This window comes from Protopterus annectens, chromosome 8.part1, assembly GCF_019279795.1.
Source record: "Protopterus annectens isolate FY-2018-M chromosome 8.part1, PAN1.0, whole genome shotgun sequence".
In the NCBI taxonomy this organism is placed as follows: domain Eukaryota; kingdom Metazoa; phylum Chordata; order Ceratodontiformes; family Protopteridae; genus Protopterus; species Protopterus annectens.
The window spans coordinates 300,349,737-300,374,524 of NC_056742.1; the positions used below are offsets into that span (position 1 = coordinate 300,349,737).

The 24,788-nt window shown below is 37.0% G+C and overlaps 1 protein-coding gene across 1 annotated transcript in view; it reads right to left on the reverse strand.

Moving 5' to 3' along the window:
- LOC122810120 (transcription initiation factor TFIID subunit 4-like) overlaps positions 1–24,788 on the reverse strand; it is a 1,443,428-nt gene that overhangs the window by 549,190 nt on the left and 869,450 nt on the right. The window contains exons 8-9 of the mRNA XM_044081596.1: positions 3,748–3,837; positions 2,965–3,228 (exon numbers count right to left, since the gene is read on the reverse strand). Of these exons, the coding sequence (XP_043937531.1) occupies positions 2,965–3,228; positions 3,748–3,837 (354 nt within the window). The remainder of the gene's footprint in view (positions 1–2,964; positions 3,229–3,747; positions 3,838–24,788) is intronic.

The window sequence follows — 24,788 nt, forward strand, 5'->3', positions numbered from 1 at the left end:
GGTTAAATTCGAGCACAAAAAAAGGAAACTGGCTAGGCTTAAAATGGCCCGCAAGGGCAGCTAACCTAGTATTTACCTATGAACAAATGAATCTATAGTACTGTATTTGTAGAATATCCAGATCTTTGCCTCATATCTTTGGTTTGTTCTTCAAAAAATGTGTGATTTGCTAAAATATCATTGAGGATTTAAGTCACTAAATAAAGACAGACACATGAATTTTAGATGTCCTGTCCTTCAACAAATGTATACAAAGCCTGTTATTCTATCTAACTAACTATCTAACTTTGTATGTTTATAGGTTCATAGGTTGGTAATTAGGCTATCGGCCCTAGGGCCTATACAAGCCTAGCCATAACAATTCCCTGGCTATTTCTTCCCACACTATTTACTTCCTGGACCCCTGTCTAGCAGGGCAACTGACGTGACACCTGGGGTGAATTTCCCATCTCCCATCCAATCGTCAAGGTTCCTTTTGAAGAGGGCCAAAGAGGCGCTCTGCTTGACATGTATGGGCAGTCTATTCCAGAGTCTGGGGAGTCTCTGGGTCAGGAACCTATCCCTCCAGCAGGTTTTGTTTATTGTGATGACAAGGTTTAGATCCCTGGAGTGTGTGGCTCTGAGGGATTGGGATTTCTTTAAGTGTAGCATGTCCAACAGCTCTGGGTTTGACATTGCCTTGTATGTTAAGCACAGATCGCCTCTGAGTAGACGATATGCGACAGAGTATAGCTGGAGTTGTTTAAGGCGGTCAGCATAGGGCATCTTCTTTAGGCCTGTGATACTTTTATTGAGGTATTTCTATGGCCTTTCCAGTTGTTGCAGGTGTCTTGAGAGGTACATACCAAATGGGGCAATGTATTCTATAATGGGTCTAATGAGGGATGAGTACAGTGGGACAATGACATCCTTTTTTCTGGATGAAAAGCCCTTAGTGATGAGGTGCACCATATAGAAGGATTTCCTGACTGTTGTGGCAATGTGATTATCGAAGGTGAGACCACTGTCCACCTGTGTCCCTAAGTATCTTATCACACTTTTGGTGTTTAGTGTACTGCCACCTATGTAGTAATTCACGGGTATATGTTTTTTCCCAAAGGGGATAACTATACATTTCTTGGCATTGAGCTTGAGCCCATGGCTCTGGCACCAAGCATCTGTTTCTGTAAGGCCCTTTTCTAGAGTATCCACATCATTTGGAGATTCAATAATGGCTCCCAGTTTGCAGTCATCTGCGAACTTTGTTAGCCAGAGTCCCTTAGTATTGACCTGTACTTCAGAGAAGTAGATGCCAAACAAGAGTGGTCCCAGGACTAAACCCTGAGGTACTCCACTTGTCACTTGTCTGGAGCTGGATTTGGAGTCAGCTATTTTACAGTGCAGGTTCTGTCAGTAAGCCAGTCGGCAACCCATCGAGTGATGTAGAAATGAATGCCCAGCTTAGTAAGGTTATCTATGATTCCAGAGTGGGGAATGGTGTCAAAGGCCTTGGCGATGTCCAGATAGGTTGTGTGGACTGCCCTACCCTCGTCCAAGGCTCTGGAGACTGATTCAAAGAAGTCAGTTGGGTTCAGGAGACAAGATCGGCCCTTCACGAACCCAAACTGGGGGGTCCAGTGTTTGAAGGTTGCCAATGTCTTTGTTTATAAATTCCATGGTAATATGTTCCATGGCCTTGCAGATCATGCTCGTCAGACTGATGGGGCAGTAGTTCCCAGGATCCAAGTTGGATTCCCCCCTTGTAGAGTGGGATAACTGCAGCTGTGCGCCACTCAGTGGGCAGAAAGCCTGAGGTATATTATTAGAGTAATACTGAAAAAATGTCCCTATTTTTGGGCCTTTGTCCCCTCCCCCCATTATTTTCATTTTGCCCAGAACTGTTGTGCTGAGAGGTATGGTACTAGGCATGTAGCTAGTGCAGTATAAGCACCTTAGACATAGCCTGCAGTAAAACACTTGTTAATACCTAAAAAGATAAATCAGGCAGAACTCTCACAAGCCACAGGCTATAAGGCTAGCTACCAATTGGTCACTAACTAATGTGCTATCAGTGTTCTGGATTATCCACAAACGACACAGTTTTGCTACAAAACCATATAAATAGTACTTCTAAACATTTGTATTAAATTGAGCCCTACCTACCAAACCACATACATATCTCATTTTATCTGTCTATACATGTATATGTGTATACTTATGAAAAAAAAAAAAAAATATATATATATATATATATATATATATATATATATATATATATATACATATCTATCTATATGTAGCCGCGGTGGTACGGCGGTAGCGGTGTTACCTCACAGCAAGAGGGTCTCCCGTTTGATTCTCAGCATGGCTTGGAAGTGCCTTCTGTGTGGAGTCTGCATGTCTTCCCTGCGGTTAGGTAGAGTTCGAAAGACATGCGTGCGTAAATGGGCGTGCCTTCGTTGAAGGTTGGGCGTCGAGCTGGCACCTCGGCGTTTCGTAAAAATCAACTGGCAATCATTAGCAGACCGGAGTTCCACTGTGGCGACCCCTTACCGGGGAAAAGCCGAAATGACAAACAAACAAATTACACATATATATATATATATATATATATATATATATATATATATATATATATATATATATACGCGTTTGCACGCACACACACACATGCGAATGGTGTGTAGGCGTGTATCTGCATGTGCATGAATAATGTATATGCATATAGCTACGCAGTGGCCTCACCAGTCTGCTTTATATCCATTTTACCCCAGGAACAGAAAGCCAAACTAAAACATGGTTTTATTTGAGTTATAAAACGTCCATAGCAAAGGACAAAAACAAACAGAAAAATCCAAAAGTTCTCAATCAGCTCTTAAACTTAATGGCATTCAGCAATAACATACAAAGCATTTGCAACAGCCTGAAAGATCATGTGAAACGCACAAAAAGCAGAATGCATACATTAACCAGTACAGTACTTACCAGTTGTGAACTTGTTTGTGAAGGTGCTGCGTTATTCTGTGCATTTTGTAAAGTACTTGAAATCACTGTCCTCATGCTGGTGCTATTAGCGTGCTTTACTTGTGTACTTAAAAGTGCAGGAAGGCTTCCAGAGACAGACTGAGGTATTATATGAGAGAGCTTGCTTTGTTGCTGTCGGGATGACTGCTGGGATGAATGCTGCTGTCCTTGCGTGAAGGACTGCTGACTATTCAACAAATACTGTCTCAGGGCTGGTAAACTTTTCTGAGATTTAAGACAAAGAAGGTTAAAATGTGAAGAAAATGCAGCTTTACAATTAGTTTGTTTTTTAATGCAATTCACAGCATATATGTTCAAAATTGTTACCAATGGGAAATTATCAAATGAGCTATAAATAATGAGACAAAAAAAAGCAGACTGACATGGCACACAGCAACATATGGTAGAACATGAAACAAATTAAAGAAATAAAGATAAAAGTAAGGATAACATAACATTCACTGTGTCAATGTCCAACTTGCTGAAGACCTCTCTATCCAGAGTGGAACGTTAGACAACCCACCATCTTATAACCCTGAACTTTGGTGACCTTGAAGCTAGCAATGTTTTTAGTGAGGTGTGGCTCCTAAAAACATTACAAAAACACACTAATGGGTTTCAAATTCAGTCAAATGTTCTTCAACATGTTAGATGTCAAGAAAATCAACAACAAAACTTACTGAGATGAAGACTAAAGCTGCAACATCGTGAAATAGTTCTCTCTTTTGTCCAAATGCTACGTACCTTAAGAAAAGGAACCAAATACGGCTGCGGGGCAGATTTAAGCTCTGTTTGAAGACGGCTAGTAAATTCTTCTGGATCAATCTTTGCATCCTGAAAAATACATTCATAATAGAATAATATCAGCTGACCTGGAATATTAGTTGCTAATGTTTACATTAAATGCAAATTAGCACACTACGGTTTTCTGAGTAAGACAGCTGTAAATGAAAGTCAGTGCCCCCTACTCCCCACCCTTTTTTATTTGTGCTTACTAAGCCCTTGACTAATGGACTTTAAATTATCCAAGTCATACCATAACTATGTTCTGCTACTAGCCACTGTCCCTTGCAAACAACCTCCAATGATTCACTGTATGCAATTTGGAGAACAAACAGAAGTAACTAACGCACATTAGTACATCAATGCATAACATCAAGATTTGTGTAGTAATACAAAAGTTGTCATCATACTTTCCAAATAAAGCTAATGTTTGGCTTATTCCTATCCTTCACAATCAGGCCAGCTGCAGTCACAGCATTCTGAAATAATGTAGTATGGCACCAGTTATATATTTAGCAGAGAGTAGGACAATTCGCAAACAGCCTCAAACCCCACTGATTAATACAGTACAGGTAGAAATGCAGTATAAGCATTACAACATAATTCATTAGTAGCACTCTCTTTTCCTATGCCTTCTGTTACTTATATTCCAGTTGATTCTAATGGTTAAAAGTAGGTATCAGTTGTTGCTGGATATTCTCACATTGCTCCGATATACGGAAATGCATCTTCCACATAACAGATCTGCACTCAAACGCTGTAAATGGAGTTGTGAAACAACCCATTGATGTAGGTAATTAGCAGGATTCCTCTTCAGATATCATCAACTTGACCCAGTCCTGAGATTTACTTAGCTCTCATGGTCTGGAGTGTACACACACCTTGGCATTACATACCAGGCTAGTAGGGCACTATCCAGCCCCTGTGCTCCCTATTTCAACCTCCCATGCAATGAGCAACAACTCAACCTAAAAAGACACAAAACAAGAGCATAATAAAATTATACCAAGTTCACAAGAAAATCTACCTGCAGAAACTGATGGAGATAGCATGTGTACATAAAAAGAGTAAAATGCAGTCAATAAATAGGAGGTTTTCACAAATCAACAGACATACTGGTTACATATTTGTTGCATCTGACATGGAAGACTGTCTGCAGAGCATAACTGTTGACAAGAATTGTAATTAGTAAAAAGTAATCTTACATAAGGATTAGAGAGAGGAAAGGGGGGTTTACATAGTAGCAATTAATAGCAAGGATAATGTTCAGTAGTACAGCATTTATTATCAATCAGATGATGCCTACCACCTACAAAAAACTTTACCATACTTAGGTCACAAGTTCTATTCAAACTTGCAATTTTCTCTCTCAAATTTCCTTACCTCAAATCTCTGCATAAGGCTTGGACTACCTTAATAAGCAGATATCTTTAGAAGAGATTGTTAGGGCCATACCTGCCTTTCAGAGGATCAAAGCCCAGGCCCCGATGGCCTTTCAGGAGAGTTTTATGCCATTTTCTTTACTGATCCTATTAGATCATTTTGCAGAGTCACCAAGTTGTTTCCTGTTATCAACATGATGGATGATGTCGATTATTTTCCTTCCTAAGCCAGGTCAGGGCACTTTGTCAGCATTAGGACCGTGACCAATTTCTCAAACTGATACAGATTAAAATCTATGATAAAATGTTGGCACTTCGCTTAGAAAAGATCATCACTAAACTTATTCATGTCTCTCAACAAAGGTAGGAAGGGGAGGACCAGACTTTAAGTTATGTTTAAATATAACCCAATTTATAAGACTATGAGACATCCAGTTCTAAGTTTCTTTCTTGATTTCAGAAGGCATTTGATTCAGTAGAACGGGCATTTATGTGGGAATCCATTCAAGTCTACGGTATTTGTAGCACATTTGGACAAATGTAAACTTTTATACACAGATCTCATGGCACAGTTAGTGATGAACAGTCTACCTTCATTATCCTATGTACTGCATAACAAGCATGACCACTATCTCCACGTATATCAGGAAATGCTATGATTAGGCTTGTGTTAGGATGTCTAACAATATTAAATACTCTTCTTCTTAGTTTGCTAATGATGGGGGTTATTTGGGTGAGAGACCTGGTTAGATATTTACCAGGACTATTACATCTTGTAGCACTTTACAATGATGTCTGGACTGTCAATCAATCCTAAAAAGTGTACAGTACTCCCCTTAAATGTAGCTGTGGGAAAGTGAAAGGAATACCTAGAGCGGCTACAGCTTAAGGTAGGAATGCAACATTCATGGGTACTACTTCGTCGAATAAGGTACGGGATCGCCCGGATTTAAATGTAAAACCATTTCTTTGTGTACAAAAGGAAAGTATAGAGAGCTGGAAGAAGTTGTCCCTACCTTTTATTACTAAGATTAAAGTGATTAAGATGTTTTGTTTATCAAAATATCTTTTTTTTTTTTTTGCAAAACATTCTTCCTTTGGATAAAATGGCACTGCCTGCTAAAATTCGCAAACTTATTATGAATTTTTTTTTTTGAGGAGGAGACACCCTTGGACTGCTAGGTTATTTCTACATGATTTGCAAGCTTAGGCCTTCCAGATATGGTTTGGTATACAGAATTAGCAATGATCACTCAATCTTTACAGGCTAGGATGTTCGTTTATCAAGAATGCAACGGACATGACTTGGGTATTTAAAATTAGTTATTGCATGTACAAGAGACTTTTTATCTCAACTTTTTAAATATGAAACTACGGTGCATATGGTAAGTGGACAGCTTCTCACAGAGTTAAGGAAGAAGAAATGCAAGTTAAAGGGTAAACTTCATCAATCTGGTCAAGCATAAAGAATTAAAATATTGATTACGAACAGCAAGCTTCTCAGTAAAGTTAAGGTGAAATACTCAAGTACTCCCACAATGATTATCCTCACATCTAACAGGCTGGAAGAAGAGAAAAGGATTTCACAGATGTGCTGAAAAACACAGACGTTATTGACAAATTAAAAACAATAATACTGTACCCTGCAAATATGAAAGATATCCCAGAATATATAGAGGTTGAAAAAGAAAAGACACTAAACCCTTATCCTCATGAATCATGAAGTTCATAAAAAGGAACTTTTAGCAAGGGCAGAAGTTGCAAAAATAACTTGCTGAAAGATATTTCAGCAAACCTTGGACTAAGTTTTTATTTAGCAGGAGGACAAATTCTCTTGCCCCCTACACACCTCATACAGGAGGACACTCTCACAACCAACCCATACTTGCACATCTCAACTACATAGTTGTGCAACAATAACTGGTTTTCGGCAAATTTACGTGGCAATATCAGCATTTACTGAAAGAGTGCCCAGGCAACTGATAGACTCTCAATCTCAAAATAATGGGCGAAAACTCTTCCATGCTGACAATTAAGACAGCTTAGTGACTGATAGGAAAAAAATCCTTGACAAATAAAATCTCCTATGAATGCAAAGATCAAAGTAGGAGGGTTCTTCTCTGACAAGCTGTGTCTAAACAGAGGAAGCAGGCAAGTGCCCACTTTCTACTTTATTTGTGTTACATTGGGAACTACTGGCAAAGAAAATAAAGAACTTAGAAATTCGAGGATATAATTTGTATGGTGCTCAAGAAAAATTGGCTTTATTTGCAGATGATCCAAGCCAAGGAAACTGCACAAAAATACCAAGAAAATCCAACGAAATAGCAGTATACACGGAGATAGTAGCCACTGAGTATTCCAAAACGTTTATTGTAGCCACAAACAAACGGAAAAAATTATACAGCAGACCATGAACGCCTTATAAAGCTCATTACATGCGTTTTCGTCTATTCATTGACTTCATCAGATAGTTAATGAATCAGTCTATTTCACTGGTATATATATATATATATATATATATATATATATATATATATATATATATATATATATATATATATATACACACACACACACAATCCTTAATTGTAGATCCAATAGAATTCATTAACTCATTAAAATCCCGCTAATTTTTGTTAGGATGCCATTGTATACATCAAAAACCATTTGTGCAAAACTTAAATCTTGTATTTTTTACATTTTATTAGTTAAAAACTTTGTATGAATTAAAAAAAACGTTATTATAAAAGTTACTGTTAAAAAACTTTTGTTAAAAACTTACTATTTAATAATGTTCCTTTTTCTAAATAAAGAAGTGAATAAATAAAATCCTTTCATTATTAAATTCCAAGCACCATCTAGTGGCAGAATTTAATATAGTTCCTCTACCTCACTCAAAGTTTTGCTGACCTTAGTTTTAACAATGGTAAAATGGAAATAAATTCATTTAACCCAGGTGTTTTTCCTGCCTCTAATGTTACTTGCCACCATAGTTCTCTAAATTCTATTCTTTCTTCCCAAGGGCCACCTCTAATTTCCTGTGGAATTTGTTCTAATACCATAAACTTGTATTTGTATCCTGGGCATACTTTACTATGTTTGTATAAAGCATTGCATTCTTTCTCCGTTGTTATTTCATACATGTGCTCATAAATCCTTCTCTTCAACATTCTCTCAGTTTTTCCTATATAGAAGGACCCACATTTTTCACAGATTGCCATGTAAATTATTCCCTTGGATTCACAGTTATAATACTCCGAACTGTAAATCCATCTTTTTCTACTTTCCAAATAAAAATTATTGTTGTTCATTATGTGTTTACACTGACTACAGTGCCCACATTTGTATGTACCAATTCTATTTCTGTTGATGTTAAATTTCTTTTTATTTTCTATGATGTTTCTTATATTTGGTGAATTCTTATAAATTATTTTTCTAGATATTTTGGTTAGGTTGTCTATATCTGAAAAAGCTACAAATTTCTCCCATTCCGTCAAAAATATATTTTTAATATAATTATTTACACCATTATATTCCAATATTAAAGCCTGTTGGAATTCTTCTCCTTTATACTCATTATTGTTAGTACTTTCCTTCTTGTTATTGTCACTAGTTTTTTGTTTTTGTGAATAGGTGCAAATTTAGTTTTTCTTCCAACTTCCACATCTTTCCTGATTTGTTCGATGAAATCCAAAGGGTAACCCCTCTCTATAAACATTTTCTCTAATAATTCACATTCGTCCTTAAAATCATTGTCTAAACTAGTCATGCGACTACCCCTAATAAACTGTCCCTTGACAATATTTCTTTTGCAGTGAAAGGGGTGTGCACTTTCAAAATGTAGAAAGGAGTTACAAGATGTCTTTTTTCTATATATTTTAGTTTCCAATTTTTGCCCTACTTTGTACTCTTGTAGATCCAGATATTGTAGTTCATTTTCTGAAATTTTGTAGGCAGTTTAAAAAATTTGTGGTGTTACTAATATATGTCATGAATTCATTAAATTTATCTCTTCCTGCTGTCCAAAAAATTACTATAGCATCTAAAAATCTTCTGTACATAATCCAGCAGTTCTTAAATTCAGAATCCAAAATATATTTTTCCTCCCAATTTGCTAGTATTAAGTTGGCGTAGGTTGGGGCGCATGCTGCCCCCATTGCTACCCCTTGTATTTGTTGAAAAATTCACCTTTAAAATGAATAAAATTGTTTTTCAATATTAAACTCATCAACCGAATGTTAACCAATTTATCATTGTGTGTCATTTCCTTATTTTCATATACTGTTTCTTCCAACATTGCCATACCTTCAACATAAGGAATACAAGAAAATAAATCTACAATATCTATAGTAATAAAGAGAAGATTATCATGACATATGTAAGTCTGGTATTTCCTTTAAAAGATCCCAGGAATCCCTTAATATACTTGTCCGTCTTGTCCACAGGCTTTTTAATTTTATGTCAACATATTTATCTAAGGTGTAAGTTTTAGATCCCCTCTGCTGATACTATAGGTCTGAGAGGTGGGTCATCTTCATTTTTGTGGGTCTTGGGTATGCCAAATATAGTGGGGGTTCTTGGTTTATCTACCTTTAAAAATTTATAGGTGTTATAATCAATGAGTTCCTCTTGTAACATATCATTTAAGTTAATATCAATTTTATTATAAGCTATATTCATTTCATTTATGGAGACTACTGCATATTTAGTTTCGTTCCATAGTATAGCATTCATTTTACGCTCATATATTATATTATCCATAAACACTATTCCTCCCCCCTTATCTGGTTTCATAACTCTAATACCTTGGTTCTTTTTTATTTCGTACATCAATTCATTTTCTTTTTTACTTAAATTCCATTTACATTTGGGCCCCTTTTCCCACTTCCTTATCTCACTTTTGATCACCATTTCCAGATTTCTCAACTGAGGGTGTAGAGGTGGATTGTAGGTACTCTTCCTTCTTAGTTCTCCGTTATAGTTTTTCTTTTCAGAAAACATAATACTCAAATTCACTTTTCTTAAGAATAATTTAATGTCTAACACACTTCTAGTAATTTCCCCTTTCTTGTATGGTATAAACTTCAAACCTTCAGAAAAAAGCCCAAAATGTTCTTTTTCTATATTAATACTACTAAAATTGTATATAGTGAAGTTATTGAAAATGTTTTTAGTTCCTTCAATAAATATTCCATGACAAAGATGTGTGTTGGGATGGGTTGGGTAGGTATTACTTAAAATCTCCTCTGCCCCCTACACCCTCCTCTCATCTGAAAATTTGATTGTTGTGGACCCTGTCTATCAACCTCTCTGATCTGCGTAATGGTGGGTAGGCTTGATCATAGTCTAATTATCCTTCCCCAAAGGGGATATTTCCACCTTCATTATTTTCTATATGGTGGTCCTCTTTATTATACCCTATATCATAGTTGTAACTAAATTGTTTGTTGGGTGGCTTAGGGTAGCTAGTGTGGCCCTCATACTCTTTCCAGTTTCTTAATTTTCCTATTTATTAAATTCTCACATTGGTGGTCTATGTCTTTTCTAAGGTCATAATATTTGCTTTTTTCTTCCTGTACACCAAATATCAAATCATTTTAATATACTGATCTAAAATATCTATATCTTTCTGAATAGACTCTTGAATTCTAATATTGTCTCTGATAATTAATTTCAACATGTCCAAACCACATTTATTAAATACTTCTATAAGTTCTTTATAAAGACCAGAGTCTTGATTAACATTGTTGGGAAATTTATATACTCTTATTCACTGAAATAAATAGGACATGCTGGAGGGACAGATTCATAACCCAGAGGCTCCCTTCACTCTGGAATAAAATCCCAGTCCAGGTTAGGCAGAGTCCCTCACTGACTCTCTTCAAGAGGAATCTTGATGAGTGGATGGGAGATCGTAGGTTTACCCCGGGTATCACTTCTGTGTCACTGTTAGAGGCACAGTATACTAACCTCGAAAAAGGGCATAGCAAAATAAATTTAAAATGGGTGGCGAAAGCCAAACACATTCTGGCTAGGCTTATAAATGCCCTACGGCAGATAGCCTAGTATGAACCTATGAACCTTTTGGAACCATCTCTCTGGAAACGCATCATTTAAATATTCATTTTCAATGCCTAAAGTCCTGTATTTGAACATTAGTTTGGAAAGCTGGTCCAGTTTGTTCCTGTAGGACCCATCCTCAATATGTTGTTTCTTGTTACCATTAATTTTAAAATTAGGTTTGATCTGTAACCAGTCTTTAGTCTCTTTATAAACGTTAATGTTAACAGTACCTGCAACCTTCGCTCCCTCTTTGTTCGTGTTGTGCCAAGAATCTGCACTTCTGCCTTTACTTCCATTAAATCCTTTTTCCATCGCTTTAAAAATGTTAGGGGTGGAGGCTGGATTAAAAGTTCCACTATTGTCTCTTATGGAAGTAAAGGCAGAAATGCAGATTCTTGGCACAAAACGAACAAAGAGGGAGAGAAGGTTGCAGGTACTGTTAACATTAACGTTTATAAAGAGACTAATGACTGGTTACAGACCAAACCTAATTTTAAAATTAATGGTAACAAGAAACAACATATTGAGGATGGGTCCTACAGGAACAAACTGGACCAGCTTTCCAAACTAATGTTCAAATACAGGACTTTAGGCATTGAAAATTAATATTTAAAGGAATTTGTTTCCAGAGAGATGGTTCCAAAAGGACTAAGAATATATAAATTTCCCAACAATGTTAATCCAGACTCTGATCTTTATAAAGAACTTATAGAAGTATTTAATAAATGTGGTTTGGACATGTTGAAATTAATTATCAGAGACAATATTAGAATTCAAGTGTCTATTCAGAAAGATATAGATATTTTAGATCAGTATATTAAAAATGATTTGATATTTGGTGTACAGGAAGAAAAAAGCAAATATTATGACCTTAGAAAAGACATAGACCACCAATGTGAGAATTTAATAAATAGGAAAATTAAGAAACTGGAAAGAGATATTAAAGAGTATGAGGGCCACACTAGCTACCCTAAGCCACCCAACAAACAATTTAGTTACAACTATGATATAGGGTATAATAAAGAGGACCACCATATAGAAAATAATGAAGGTGGAAATATCCCCTTTGGGGAAGGAGAATTAGACTATGATCAAGCCTACCCACCATTACGCAGATCAGAGAGGTTGATAGACAGGGTCCACAACAATCAAATTTTCAGATGAGAGGAGGGAGAAGGGGGCAGAGGAGATTTTAAGTAATACCTATCCAACCCATCCCAACACGCATCTTTGTCATGGAATATTTTAACTTCACTATATACAATTTTAGTAGTATTAATATAGAAAAATAACATTTTGGGCTTTTTTCTAAAGGTTTGAAGTTTATACCATACAAGAAAGGGGAAATTACTAGAAGTGTGTTAGACATTAAATTATTCTTAAGAAAAATGAATTTGAGTATTATGTTTCCTGAAAAGAAAAACTATAATGGAGAACTAAGAAGGAAGAGTACCTACAATCCACCTCTACACCCTCAGTTGAGGAATCTGGAAATGGTGATCGAAAGTGAGATAAGGAAGTGGGAAAAGGGGCCCAAATGAAATGGAATTTAAGTAAAAAAAAAATGAATTGATGTACGAAATAAAAAAGAACCAAGGTATTAGAGTTATGAAACCAGATAAGGGGGGAGGAATAGTGTTTATGGATAATATAATATATGAGAGTAAAATGAATGCTATACTATGGGACGAAACTAAATATGCAGTAGTCTCCATAAATGAAATGAATATAGCTTATAATAAAATTGATATTAACTTAAATGATAATATGCAGTAGTCTCCATAAATGAAATGAATATAGCTTATAATAAAATTGATATTAACTTAAATGATATGTTACAAGAGGAACTCATTGATTATAACACCTATAAATTTTTAAAGGTAGATAAACCAAGAACCCCCACTATATTTGGCATACCCAAGACCCACAAAAATGAAGATGACCCACCTCTCAGACCTATAGTATCAGCAGAGGGATCTAAAACTTACACCTTAGCTAAATATGTTGACATAAAATTAAAAAGCCTGTGGACAAGAAGGACAAGTATATTAAGAGATTCCTGGGATCTTTTAAAGGAAATACCAGACTACATAGGTCATGATAATCTTCTCTTTATTACTATAGATATTGTAGATTTATTTTCTTGTATTCCTTATGTTGAAGGTATGGCAATGTTGGAAGAAACAGTATATGAAAATAAGGAAGTGACACACAATGATAAATTATTTAACATTTGGTTGATGAGTTTAATATTGAAAAACAATTTTATCAATTTTAAAGGTGAATTTTTTCAACAAATACAAGGGGTAGCAATGGGCAGCATGCGCCACAACCTACGCCAACTTAATACTAGCAAATTGGGAGGAAAAATATATTTTGGATTCTGAATTTAAGAACTGCTGGATTATGTACAGAAGATTTTTAGATGATATAGTAATTTTTGGACAGCAGGAAGAGATAAATTTAATGAATTCATGACATATATTAGTAACACCACAAATTTTTTAAACTTTACCTACAAAATTTCAGAAAATGAACTACAATATCTGGATCTACAAGTGTACAAAGTAGGGCAAAAATTGGAAACTAAAATATATAGAAAAAAGACATCTTGTAACTCCTTTCTACATTTTGAAAGTGCACACCCCCTTCACTGCAAAAGAAATATTGTCAAGGGACAGTTTGTTAGGGGTAGTCGCATGACTAGTTTAGACAATGATTTTAAGGACGAATGTGAATTATTAGAGAAAATGTTTATAGAGGGGGGTTACTACCCTTTGGATTTCATCGAACAAATCAGGAAAGATGTGGAAGTTGGAAGAAAAACGAAATTTGCACCTATTCACAAAAACAAAAAAAACTAGTGACAATAACAAGAAGGAAAGTACTAACAATAATGAGTATAAAGGAGAAGAATTCCAACAGGCTTTAATATTGGAATATAATGGTGTAATAATTATATTAAAATATATTTTTGACAGAATGGGAGAAATTTGTAGCTTTTTTAGATATAGACAACCTAACCAAAATATCTAGAAAAATAATTTATAAGAATTCACCAAATATAAGAAACATCATAGAAAATAAAAAGAAATTTAACATCAACAGAAATAGAATTGGTACATACAAATGTGGGCATTGTAGTCAGTGTAAACACATAATGAACAACAATAATTTTTATTTGGAAAGTAGAAAAAGATGGATTTACAGTTCGGAGTATTATAACTGTGAATTCAAGGGAATAATTTACATGACAATCTGTGAAAAATGTGGGTCCTTCTATATAGGAAAAACTGAGAGAATGTTGAAGAGAAGGACTTATGAGCACATGTATGAAATAACAACGGAGAAAGAATGCAATGCTTTATACAAACATAGTAAAGTATGCCCAGGATACAAATACAAGTTTATGGTATTAGAACAAATTCCACAGGATATTAGAGGTGGCCCTTGGGAAGAAAGAATAGAATTTAGAGAACTGTGGTGGCAAGTAACATTAGAGGCAGGAAAAACGCCTGGGTTAAATGAATTTATTTCCATTTTACCATTGTTAAAACTAAGGTCAGCAAAACTTTGAGTGAGGTAGAGGAACTATATTAAATTCTGTCACTAAACGGTGCTTGGAATTTAATAATGAAAGGATTTTATTTATTCACTTCTTTATTTATTTAGAAAAAGGAACATTATTAAATAGTAAGTTTTTAACAAAAGTTTTTTAACAGTAACTTTTATAACAACGTTTTTTAATTCATACAAAGTTTTTAACTAATAAAATATAAAAAAATACAAGATTTAAGTTTTGCACAAATGGTTTTTGATGTATACAATGGCATCCTAACAAAAATTAGCGGGATTTTAATGAGATACTGAATTCTATTGGTTCTACAATTAAGGATTGTGTATGTATATATATATATATATATATATATATATATATATATATATATATATATCTATATACCAGTGAAATAGACTGATCCATTAACTATCTGATGAAGTCAATGAATAGACGAAAACGCATGTAATGAGCTTTATAAGGCGTTCATGGTCTGCTGTATAATTATTTCCGTTCGTTTATGGCTACAATAAACGTTTTGGAATACTCAGTGGCTACTATCTCCGTGTATACTGCTATTTATTTGCAGATGGTATTATTCTGTAGTGTCCAAGTGCAGGCAAAAGTACACAATGCAAATCCAATAAAACCACTTAAGGTGCACTGAAAGCGACCCAATAAAGCCATGGACGAAGGCAACCAGTATATGTAACGTTTTTATTAAAGAAGAATTCACACTAAAAACACTCCATCTCCATTAACGCGGTTTGAAAATCCATTTTCATTTCATCACACTTCATCAGATGTGGGTTAGAGTGAAAGACAGCCCTTTTATATACAATCAAACCATAGAAAGGAAAACATAAGAAGCATACAGTTTCTGCTTTACAGTTCTGTTCCCAGCAGCTTCACAATCCTGGTAAAAGTTCTGTCTGACCTGGGACTGCATTCTGTACCCTAAAACTTACAACAGCAAAATGTCTGTATGCTTATGTTTTCCTTTCTATGCATACAAAAGAGCTGTCTTTCACTCTAACCAACTTCTGATGAAGTGTGATGAAACGAAAACGGATTTTCAAACAGCGTTAATGGAAGATGGAGTGTTTTTAGTGTGAATTTTTCTTTAATAAAATGTTACATATACTGATTGTATTCATCCGTGGCTTTAGTGGGTCGCTTTCAGTGCACCTTTTGTGGTATTATTCTGTAGTGTACCTTATGGAAACAGAAAAGGACATCTCAGTGTTGTGGAATATTCTGAGACAACTCCGTTTTTTTTTTTTTTGGGGGATACAAAATTAATGAAGATAGAACAAAGGCTATAGCTATAAAATGTGTACCCACATATGAATTGGTCCAGCACTATCCGTGTTTATGGAGACATAATAATTAAGTATTTAGGAGTATGGATTAAAAAGGATTTAGTTATGGCAGCTAAGGATATGTGGGAAGAGACTAAACAAAAGATAATACAAAAACTGAGAAAATGGAGGCTTTCACCAATGGATACGGATAGCAAAATACAAGTAGTAAAATGTTTTAGTCCCTTTAGTTTTACACACAGGTTAGGCATATCTTTTATCAACCAGAGAAGAAGTTGTGGACAGTAATTAATAAAGAGTTGAAGGATTTTATTTGGGAGGGGATAAGCTGATCCTCCCAAAAGAACAATGAGGTCTAGGATTACGTGATTTGAAGGAATATTTTAGAGCTACATAGTTAAGGCTCTTGTATATAATTCAAGCAGAAAGCTACAATTCAAAATGGAAAGGGATGACGAAGAAGAGGGGTAATTCAAGAAGTAAGGAAAGAAAGGGATTTTGGAAATAGCTCCTTAAGGAGAATAACGACAGTCATACAGATTATTATATTCATAAAGTTGCATAAAGTATACTAAACTAAACCAATGCAGAAATGGAGAAAGGAGATTCTGCTAATAGGTATAACTCCAATTACGAGCACAGAAATTAGACAAGAGGAGACTAGAATTTACTGGAAGAAAATGGCAAAGAAACCAAGGTAGTGGGAACAAATAATCAGAGAAGGAAATGTAACAGAATGGGAAGAGGCCCAGCACAGATTTGCACTGCAGGCTAATGATTGCCTTCCCTACCCTACCACGGATTGATATCAGAGTATAGACAAAGAGAAAGGGATGGGGGAATCCTAAATGAAAGACTTGCACTTTTTGATTTTTTTTCATTGAATCAAAAAAAAAGATAATTAGTAGGGGATATAAAACATTACACTGTAACTTTTAGAATCAATCAGAGGAGGTGAGAAAAGATTGGGAAGAGAGATAAAATATCCAATTCACAAAGAAACAATGGCAGGACATATGCATAGCTCCAAAACAGGCAACACAATCTAGAAGATTTAGGATTTTTGCCTGGAAGTGTTTGCATACATACTTTTATATCTCATGCAGACTCCAAAGAAATTTTCTTCAGTTAGATGACAAATGTTGAAAGTGTGATGCGGAAGAAAGAGGTAACTGGGAACATATGCTTTGGGACTAAAATAAGCTGGCAGACTATAAAAATTCCTTACAGAGTGCTCTGTCAGGAATATTGGGTAAGCAAATGACTTTAACCAAGAAAATTATTTTTTTGAGCTGGGATATGGGATCTGAACTGCCTAGATATTGTAAAGTCTTGTTAATTTTAATTCTGGTGGCTGCCAAAAAAGCATTTACTGGAAAATGGAAATCAAAATGTAAACCAACTATACTTGAAGTACTGAACATTGTAACGGAGATAAAAGAACAGCAAGTGGAATCTTCAGAAAAGGGTAGGAGTAAATTACATAGGAAAAATTGAAATTATGGTAACAATACAAGCAGAAAAATGTTTTATAGGAGGAATGAAGTTTATGAGGAGGCAGAAAATGAAAAAATATGCAAAGCTGCTTAGATTATAGGATATAAAATAATAGGTTTACTATCATCATGTCGGATTGCATAATGCTAAAAATGCTTATGTGCGACAGTAATGAGCGAAAAACAAAATGCTGACAATGCAAAATGTTGAACAGAAGCATTGAGAAAGTCGAATTCGAAGTTATTCAAACTGCAACATCAGGAACGTTGCAAGTCCGTGATAACCCAATGCCATATTGCACTGATGACTGTTTATGTACACTTACCGTATGATACAGACGTTCTGAGTGATCCTGTGTAAATAAACATTCTTCCAAGATGTAAATGATTACTTTGTAGATGTAAATGATTGGCACTGTCCATTGCAAATGCAGTGACAGTCCATTTTTGAAATGCTATATCCAAAGTATACCATAGTGTACTTTACATCAGTGCGACCAATAACAACAAATAATGCATGCAATAAATGATGTGCAATATATACAGATCCTTGAAAATGCCATTATGTAAATACTGCAATACCAAAGTACACTGGATATGCTACAGCAACTACATTCCACATATGCCAGACTAAAATGAGCAATATTTGGCAACTAGCTCAGTGAATCCCCTGTAAGTGAAGGCATCCCATTTAGCCAGCAGCCTTGCAAAAGCTTCTTCCTTGTGTTGTAAATGTCTCTGTTTAGGTGACACTGGTGCACATACTTCTACCCGTAACAGCAAGTCCTCCAAATGGTTCTGCTCTAGTTGGCTTTGCAGATGCCTATGCCACCCTTCAACAGCGTTTTGGGATCGTGGGAATTCCTGCATACAAGTATCATGTTGATTCCAAAAGGGAATATCAAATAGAAGAGGAATCGTCTCTGCAGTAGACCCTCTCATACCAAATCGTCTTGGCTTTCCTGTTATATAATTCTCCTGAAAAAGGTACACAGTGGTTGGGCAGCTTCAGGCATGTTATTTGCTATATTCTCAAAGGTAGGAATAACATCCTCAGAAGTAAGAAAAGCAAGTGCTGGTATTTGTTTGCATAATGTAGAAAAAATCCTGCATCTACTGAATTCACCAGCCAAATATAATCTCTGTATTTGCCTCCATATTACCTGGCATAGATGAAACCAGCAGTCTTTTGGATTACTATTTGGTAAATTTAGCTCAAGTGAATTTACAGCACCCTTCTCAAAATTACTTATTATCACTTTAGGTGACAGTGTTAATGAATATTCTTCACATAAGCATTTAACATTTCCCCAAAACATGTCATATGTCACTTCTACTTTACTAGATAGTAAGCCATAGACTACAGGAATATTCTTGCGGTAATCAACACCAGGAAGTGGACAGCGTATGCTATAAATCTGTTTGCAGTCACTAGTGTTTACAGGGAATGTTCCATCCACCATTACATATTCAGCTTGACATAAGATCTGTAGATTTTTCATAGTTGTTACAACATTATTATTACGTCCTCCATCACCATCATTTTTAATTACAAAGTTGCCATTTTATGTTGGTAACATATCTGAAGTAAGTTCCTTTCAATTAATCAATCCCTTAAAAGTATCTCCTTTAACTTTATTTCTAGTTCTAATAACTGACTGCTTCAGAGCATTTGTATTTGGCAGTTCTGTTGAAATATCACAGTGGATGTACTCGCCAATAACTCATATACAACTCTGCAGGAATCCTCTACAGACTGCTCAGCTCTCTGTTTTATGGCTGCTCTAACTTTACAGACTTCAGGTTTCCTAGGGTCTGGGGCATGAAAATGTGCTGTACTTTTTTCAGTATTTGTCTTCTACACCCCCCTCTGTGATGCACCTACCCTTACACCTTTCCCTATTTTTAGGTAAACAACACCAATAGTTCCTATTACTAGATGCCTTCTCCAGGTAATATTGGTAACTATCCACTACCAGCATTTTCCGTCCTTTTTGTGTGTCTATGGTGGTGTACACCTGATAGTTCCTGGTAAGAATGTCTCATCTGCTGTTTTATTTGCCGGTAAATAAAAAGTTAACTCTTCAGAATTACAATAACATAATTTGCTGTACAACAAGGTTATAATCAACCGGACACGGAACATTACATCTATTGCTTAACATACCTTTGATGCATTTGCCATCACTACAATCTTGCCAGTACGTACATTTCTTCAGCGTATTGCTGTTTACACTTCATGGCATTGGATTAGACTTTAAACTGAGGACTCCCTGTAGCAAGGATATGCATTGAATTGTGCGACAATCTGACTGGTCGCACATTATATTACCGAATTCCACTTGAGCAACTGCACACTTCTGTTCGATTTTGTTTTATTCACATATTTCTGGTTCATACAAAATAATCATGTTTATAACTTTCGGCATTATTACAATTGCTATATTGCAACTCGTACATGTGATAGTAAATCAAAATAATATATGCACTGTTTTGTAGGCCTAGTGAATTCAGTCCTTACCTGTGTTCTGATTTTTGTCTCCTTTGTGTTTCTCTGTTTGTTCTGTGCATTTTACTTATGGCTTTACTGGAAAGACACTAGCACAGAGCTGAGTATTTATTACTATTTGTGACCCCTAGAGCTTGTAGTACACTCTTTTGTCTAGAGAAGCATAGCTCTTTCTTTGTGGCAGGGGGTTTCAGACTGGCCCGATTTGGATGGAATGTACTACACAATGCTTTGGTTTTTTTTTGATTGGATATTTGCTGGTTCCTTGTTTCTCTGCATTAAATAGCTAGTGTTTAAACCAGTTTGTACTTGTTTGCTAGAAGCTGCAGTGAGTTAGGCCTTCTGCCCTTGCTCTGCTGTTTTATGCCGAGAGACTACAAAAGATAAGTTGCTTATTTTCAACTGTTTCTGCACTTCTGATTAAACAATATTTATGGCTTATCTGTTTTTTAGGCCTAGTGAATTCAATCCTTACCTGTATTCTGATCTTGTATCCCGTATGCCACCCACCCATTGCTGTTGCAGTGTAAAGCTTGGTGGCTTCTGAGTTGCCCGCCTCTACTATAAATTTCATATTGGACCCCCCCCCCCCCAGTCCCATTACATCAGCTCATTCTACTGAGTACAGTGAGATCAGTTGTGAGGGCCCACCCTTTTAGCTTCTTAACCTTGAATTACCTTCAGTCTCCTCACTTTCTACTATAAAAAAAAAAAAAAAACAACAAAACAAACTTGTGCCTCTTCCTACTTCATTTTGCTTGTGCTTAGGTGTTCAACTGCATTTAGTTTGCCACATTTGTTACTGCTTGTCAGTAGCCTTATACTTTTTCAGCTGCTTTTTACTGTTGTGATTGTGAGCTAATTTATCACATTTGCACTGTATTACAGCAAATTTACTGATTAACCATTTCATTGCTATCTACTGCAACGCATTACTGTTTAATTGCATTTTACTGCATTTCATTACTGTTTAACTGTTTTTTCATACTGTGAGTTCTGTTTTTTTCTGTAGTGGTTAATCTGTGCGTTTTTTGTGAGTTTTAATGTTTTCTTAACCCTTAAATTGAGTAGCATAGTCTGATACAGATTTGCTGCATCCAGAGCTGCAGCTGTGCTGTTTTTAACCCTTTGTAAGGTATTCCAGCTACAAATTCTCCCTTAGCAGCACTTGTGTGATCACCTAGTAGTACTACTCTTAGACCCTCCACCCTTTTCCCTCTTAGCTCTCTTTGGTCTCTCTCCCTCAGTTTCTGACAAATGTGGATGGTCAATTTCCTACACTTTCTCCTGCCAGTCTCGTTGATATGGGCATCCTGAGACAGTGTACCAACTGACTCTTGTACACGGACAACCCTCTACTACTACTACCATCTAGAAACACAATTTGTGAGAGATGCACTTACATTAAGATCCTATAGTCAATGCTCTCTCTCTCACTACAAGCATATTTGGTACTGAGAAGGCTGTCAACATAAACACCACACTTCAACCACCATCCACACCTACACAACACACACCCACATATGTGGAGGTCCTCAACAAAAACATACCCAAACAAAAGAGACCACCAAGGCAAAAACACACGAACTCTACTGCCCACCACACCACACATGGTCCACACACCTGTGTCTCACAGCCACTAAGGCCTAAACATAATTATATTAGTCATAGGAGACTCCATTGTGAGACACACAGATGTGCCCCTCACTAGGCTGGATAAGGAGAATGTTACAGTTAGTTGTTTGTCAGGTGACAGAATCAGCCATATCACCCATGCACTCAAGACTCTCAACAACAGGTACTGTTATGACTCTGTCATAGTCTACGTTGGCATGAACGACTTGAGACATACCTCCCTGGACTATATGAAGAGAGACATGCTAGAGCTCATTGAATGTGTGTCTCAGGCAGTTATGTTCCTAGCCTTAAGCAGCATTCTGCAGTCACCCAGAATGATGCCTCAATAAAAACAGAAAATGACTGACTTTAACAGTTGGCTTAGTTTCTGATGTCAGTCCAAGGGAATCCAGTACATGACAGCCTGGGAAGACATGACTGACAAACCACGATGCTCTGCCAGAGATGGCCTGCACCTGTCTTCCTTGAGCTTCAGGCTCCTGGCAAAGGTTCTTGCCTCCCCATAGTGCCTTTTTTAGGCAAAGCCATATGGTCAAAACTATCAACATTAAAATTTCATCAAAACGCAAATTAAAGGTCATGCTGCTAGATGCTAGGAGTCTAAACATGAAACTCCAATCATTGCAAGCATTCTTAACCCTGGAAGATGCTGACATTTGTGCAGTCACAGAAACTTTGTTCAAAGCTGTGGAGAACACCCCAGCCATACCACGTTACTCATCCTATTATACATTCAGACACCACACCATGGGTAGGAAAGCAACACACAGGGGAAACTCCAAGTGCAGTTAACCATTGACAGGACCCCTATTTAAATTATAGCTAGCTACAGGCCCCCAACTTTGACTCAAGATGCCCACTCCATCTAGCTGGACCTTTTCGAATCTATCAAGATTCAACCCTTTACCCCTGATCAACTTCAACTATCCAACCATAGACTGGAAGAACTACTCATATCAAAACACAAATGCCCAAGATTCCTTGATTTGGTCAATGCAAATGCCTTGGACCAGCTGGCTGACACCCCCACAAGAGGTGAAAATATCTTGGACTTGTTATTAACCAACATGAGTAGCCACTGCAGTATCCCTACAGTATCATCCTCCCTGGTAGGATCCTACTACTAAGCGGTCACTTTTGAAGTCATCATTTCCACCGACCACCCCCTAGATAGGGGTTAAACAAAAAAAACTTCTTGAAAGCTGATTACAACCGCCTAAGGGAAGGTATAAACAGCTTCACAGCTCCTTCCCCCTCCACAGGAACCGGCACATATGCCCAAACCTATATCAAAGTACTATACGAGCACTTATACAGCTGCATGGAATCAAAAATAGCTGACAGGACAAAATCTTCCTCCTCAAGGAAGAGTAAACCTGTCTGGTGGACATCTGCAAAAAATACACTCTATAATAAAAGGACAAAATAGGACCAAGGAGGAGCAGGTGCCTAATTGGAAGCACTATCTCCTTAGTCTGAACAAGTAAATAAGAGTACTAGTAAAATCCTCCAAAGTAAAGTTCGAGTCCAAACTGGCCACATCTACTATAGCCAATCACAAGGCTTTCTTCGCATATGTCCACAAACTCAAGAGAAGCACCCAGACCTGTTCAGTACTGGTGGTCAAGGACACCACATACACAAACATTGTAGATATTGCTGACAGAGAGGTTGAGTGAAAACTTAATCCCTCTTTACTCCCACATCAGTAAATCAGGACATCCCCAGGACCTCCCCCCTCCCCTTATCTCTAGGAAGCAAGTCATCACTGCCCTCTCAAAGGCAAAAAATACAGCCTCCATGGCACCAGATAACATCCCAGGCTGCATCCTACATGAACTCAGACAGGAGCCTTTAGCACCATTAGGCACCCTATTCAACCAAAGTCTGAGTACTGGCTTCGTCCCAACCGAGTAGAGGACAGCCACAGTCAGCACTTTGCACAAAGATGGACCATCCACCGATCCAGGAAATTACAGACCCATCAGCCTAACTAGCCTGATCTGCAAGGCCATGGAGCAAATTATCAATGACCTCATTAACAAGGACACTGGCAACCTCCAGACACTTGATCCCAGACAGTTTGGTTTCGTCAAGGGGAGGTCATGCCTACTAAATTTGGTTGACTTCTTTGAGACAGTTACCAAAGCCATGGACAAGGGGATGACGGTGCACACCACCTACCCTGACCTGGCTAAAGCCTTCTATACTATTCCCCACTTGGGTATAAAAGATAAACTCTCTCAACTAGATATCAATCCGTATGTCACCAGATGGATAGCAAACTGGCTCACTGACAGAACCCACCTAGTCAAAACAGGGGAAGCCACCTCAAGCAGTCGACCCGTAATGAGTGGTGTACCCAAGGGATCAGTCTTGGGGCCCTTGTTGTTTGGAATATACTTTTCTGAGGTGCAGGCCAAGTTTGCAGAATTTATTTATTTTATTTATTTATTTAATATTTGTTAACCGGGAAAGTCTGACTTGGAACAAAGCCAATTTTCAGCGGAGACCCTGGAAGAAACACTCCAGATGCATGTCTTTGTAACGTGGGAGGAAACCGGAGGAAACCCACACAAATGCAGGGAGGACATGCAGACTCCGCACAGAAGGCATCCCAGCTGAGAATCGAACCGGAGAACCTCTTGCTGTGAGGCGACACTACCACTGCGCCATTCTAACTGTACATACTATACTTACAGATGACTGTAAGCATCAATTTCCGTAGTGACACGGACCTCCTTCAAGAGGGTCTCACCCAAGCATATGACTGGTGCCAGAAATATGGCCTCAAACTGAATTCAAAAAATGCATCATCATCTCCTTTAGGGAGAGTGATGTCCCCATGAATTATCACATTAATAACAAGGTCCTAAGCACGCAATCAGTCGTGAGGGACTTGGGCACCCAGGTTGATAGCAAACTGACTTTTGACCACCATACTGCCTCCGTTGTACGGAATGCTTTCTACATGGCCCACCTCATTAGTAAAGGTATCTCATACAAGGAACAAGGTGGTCATGACATCCCTGT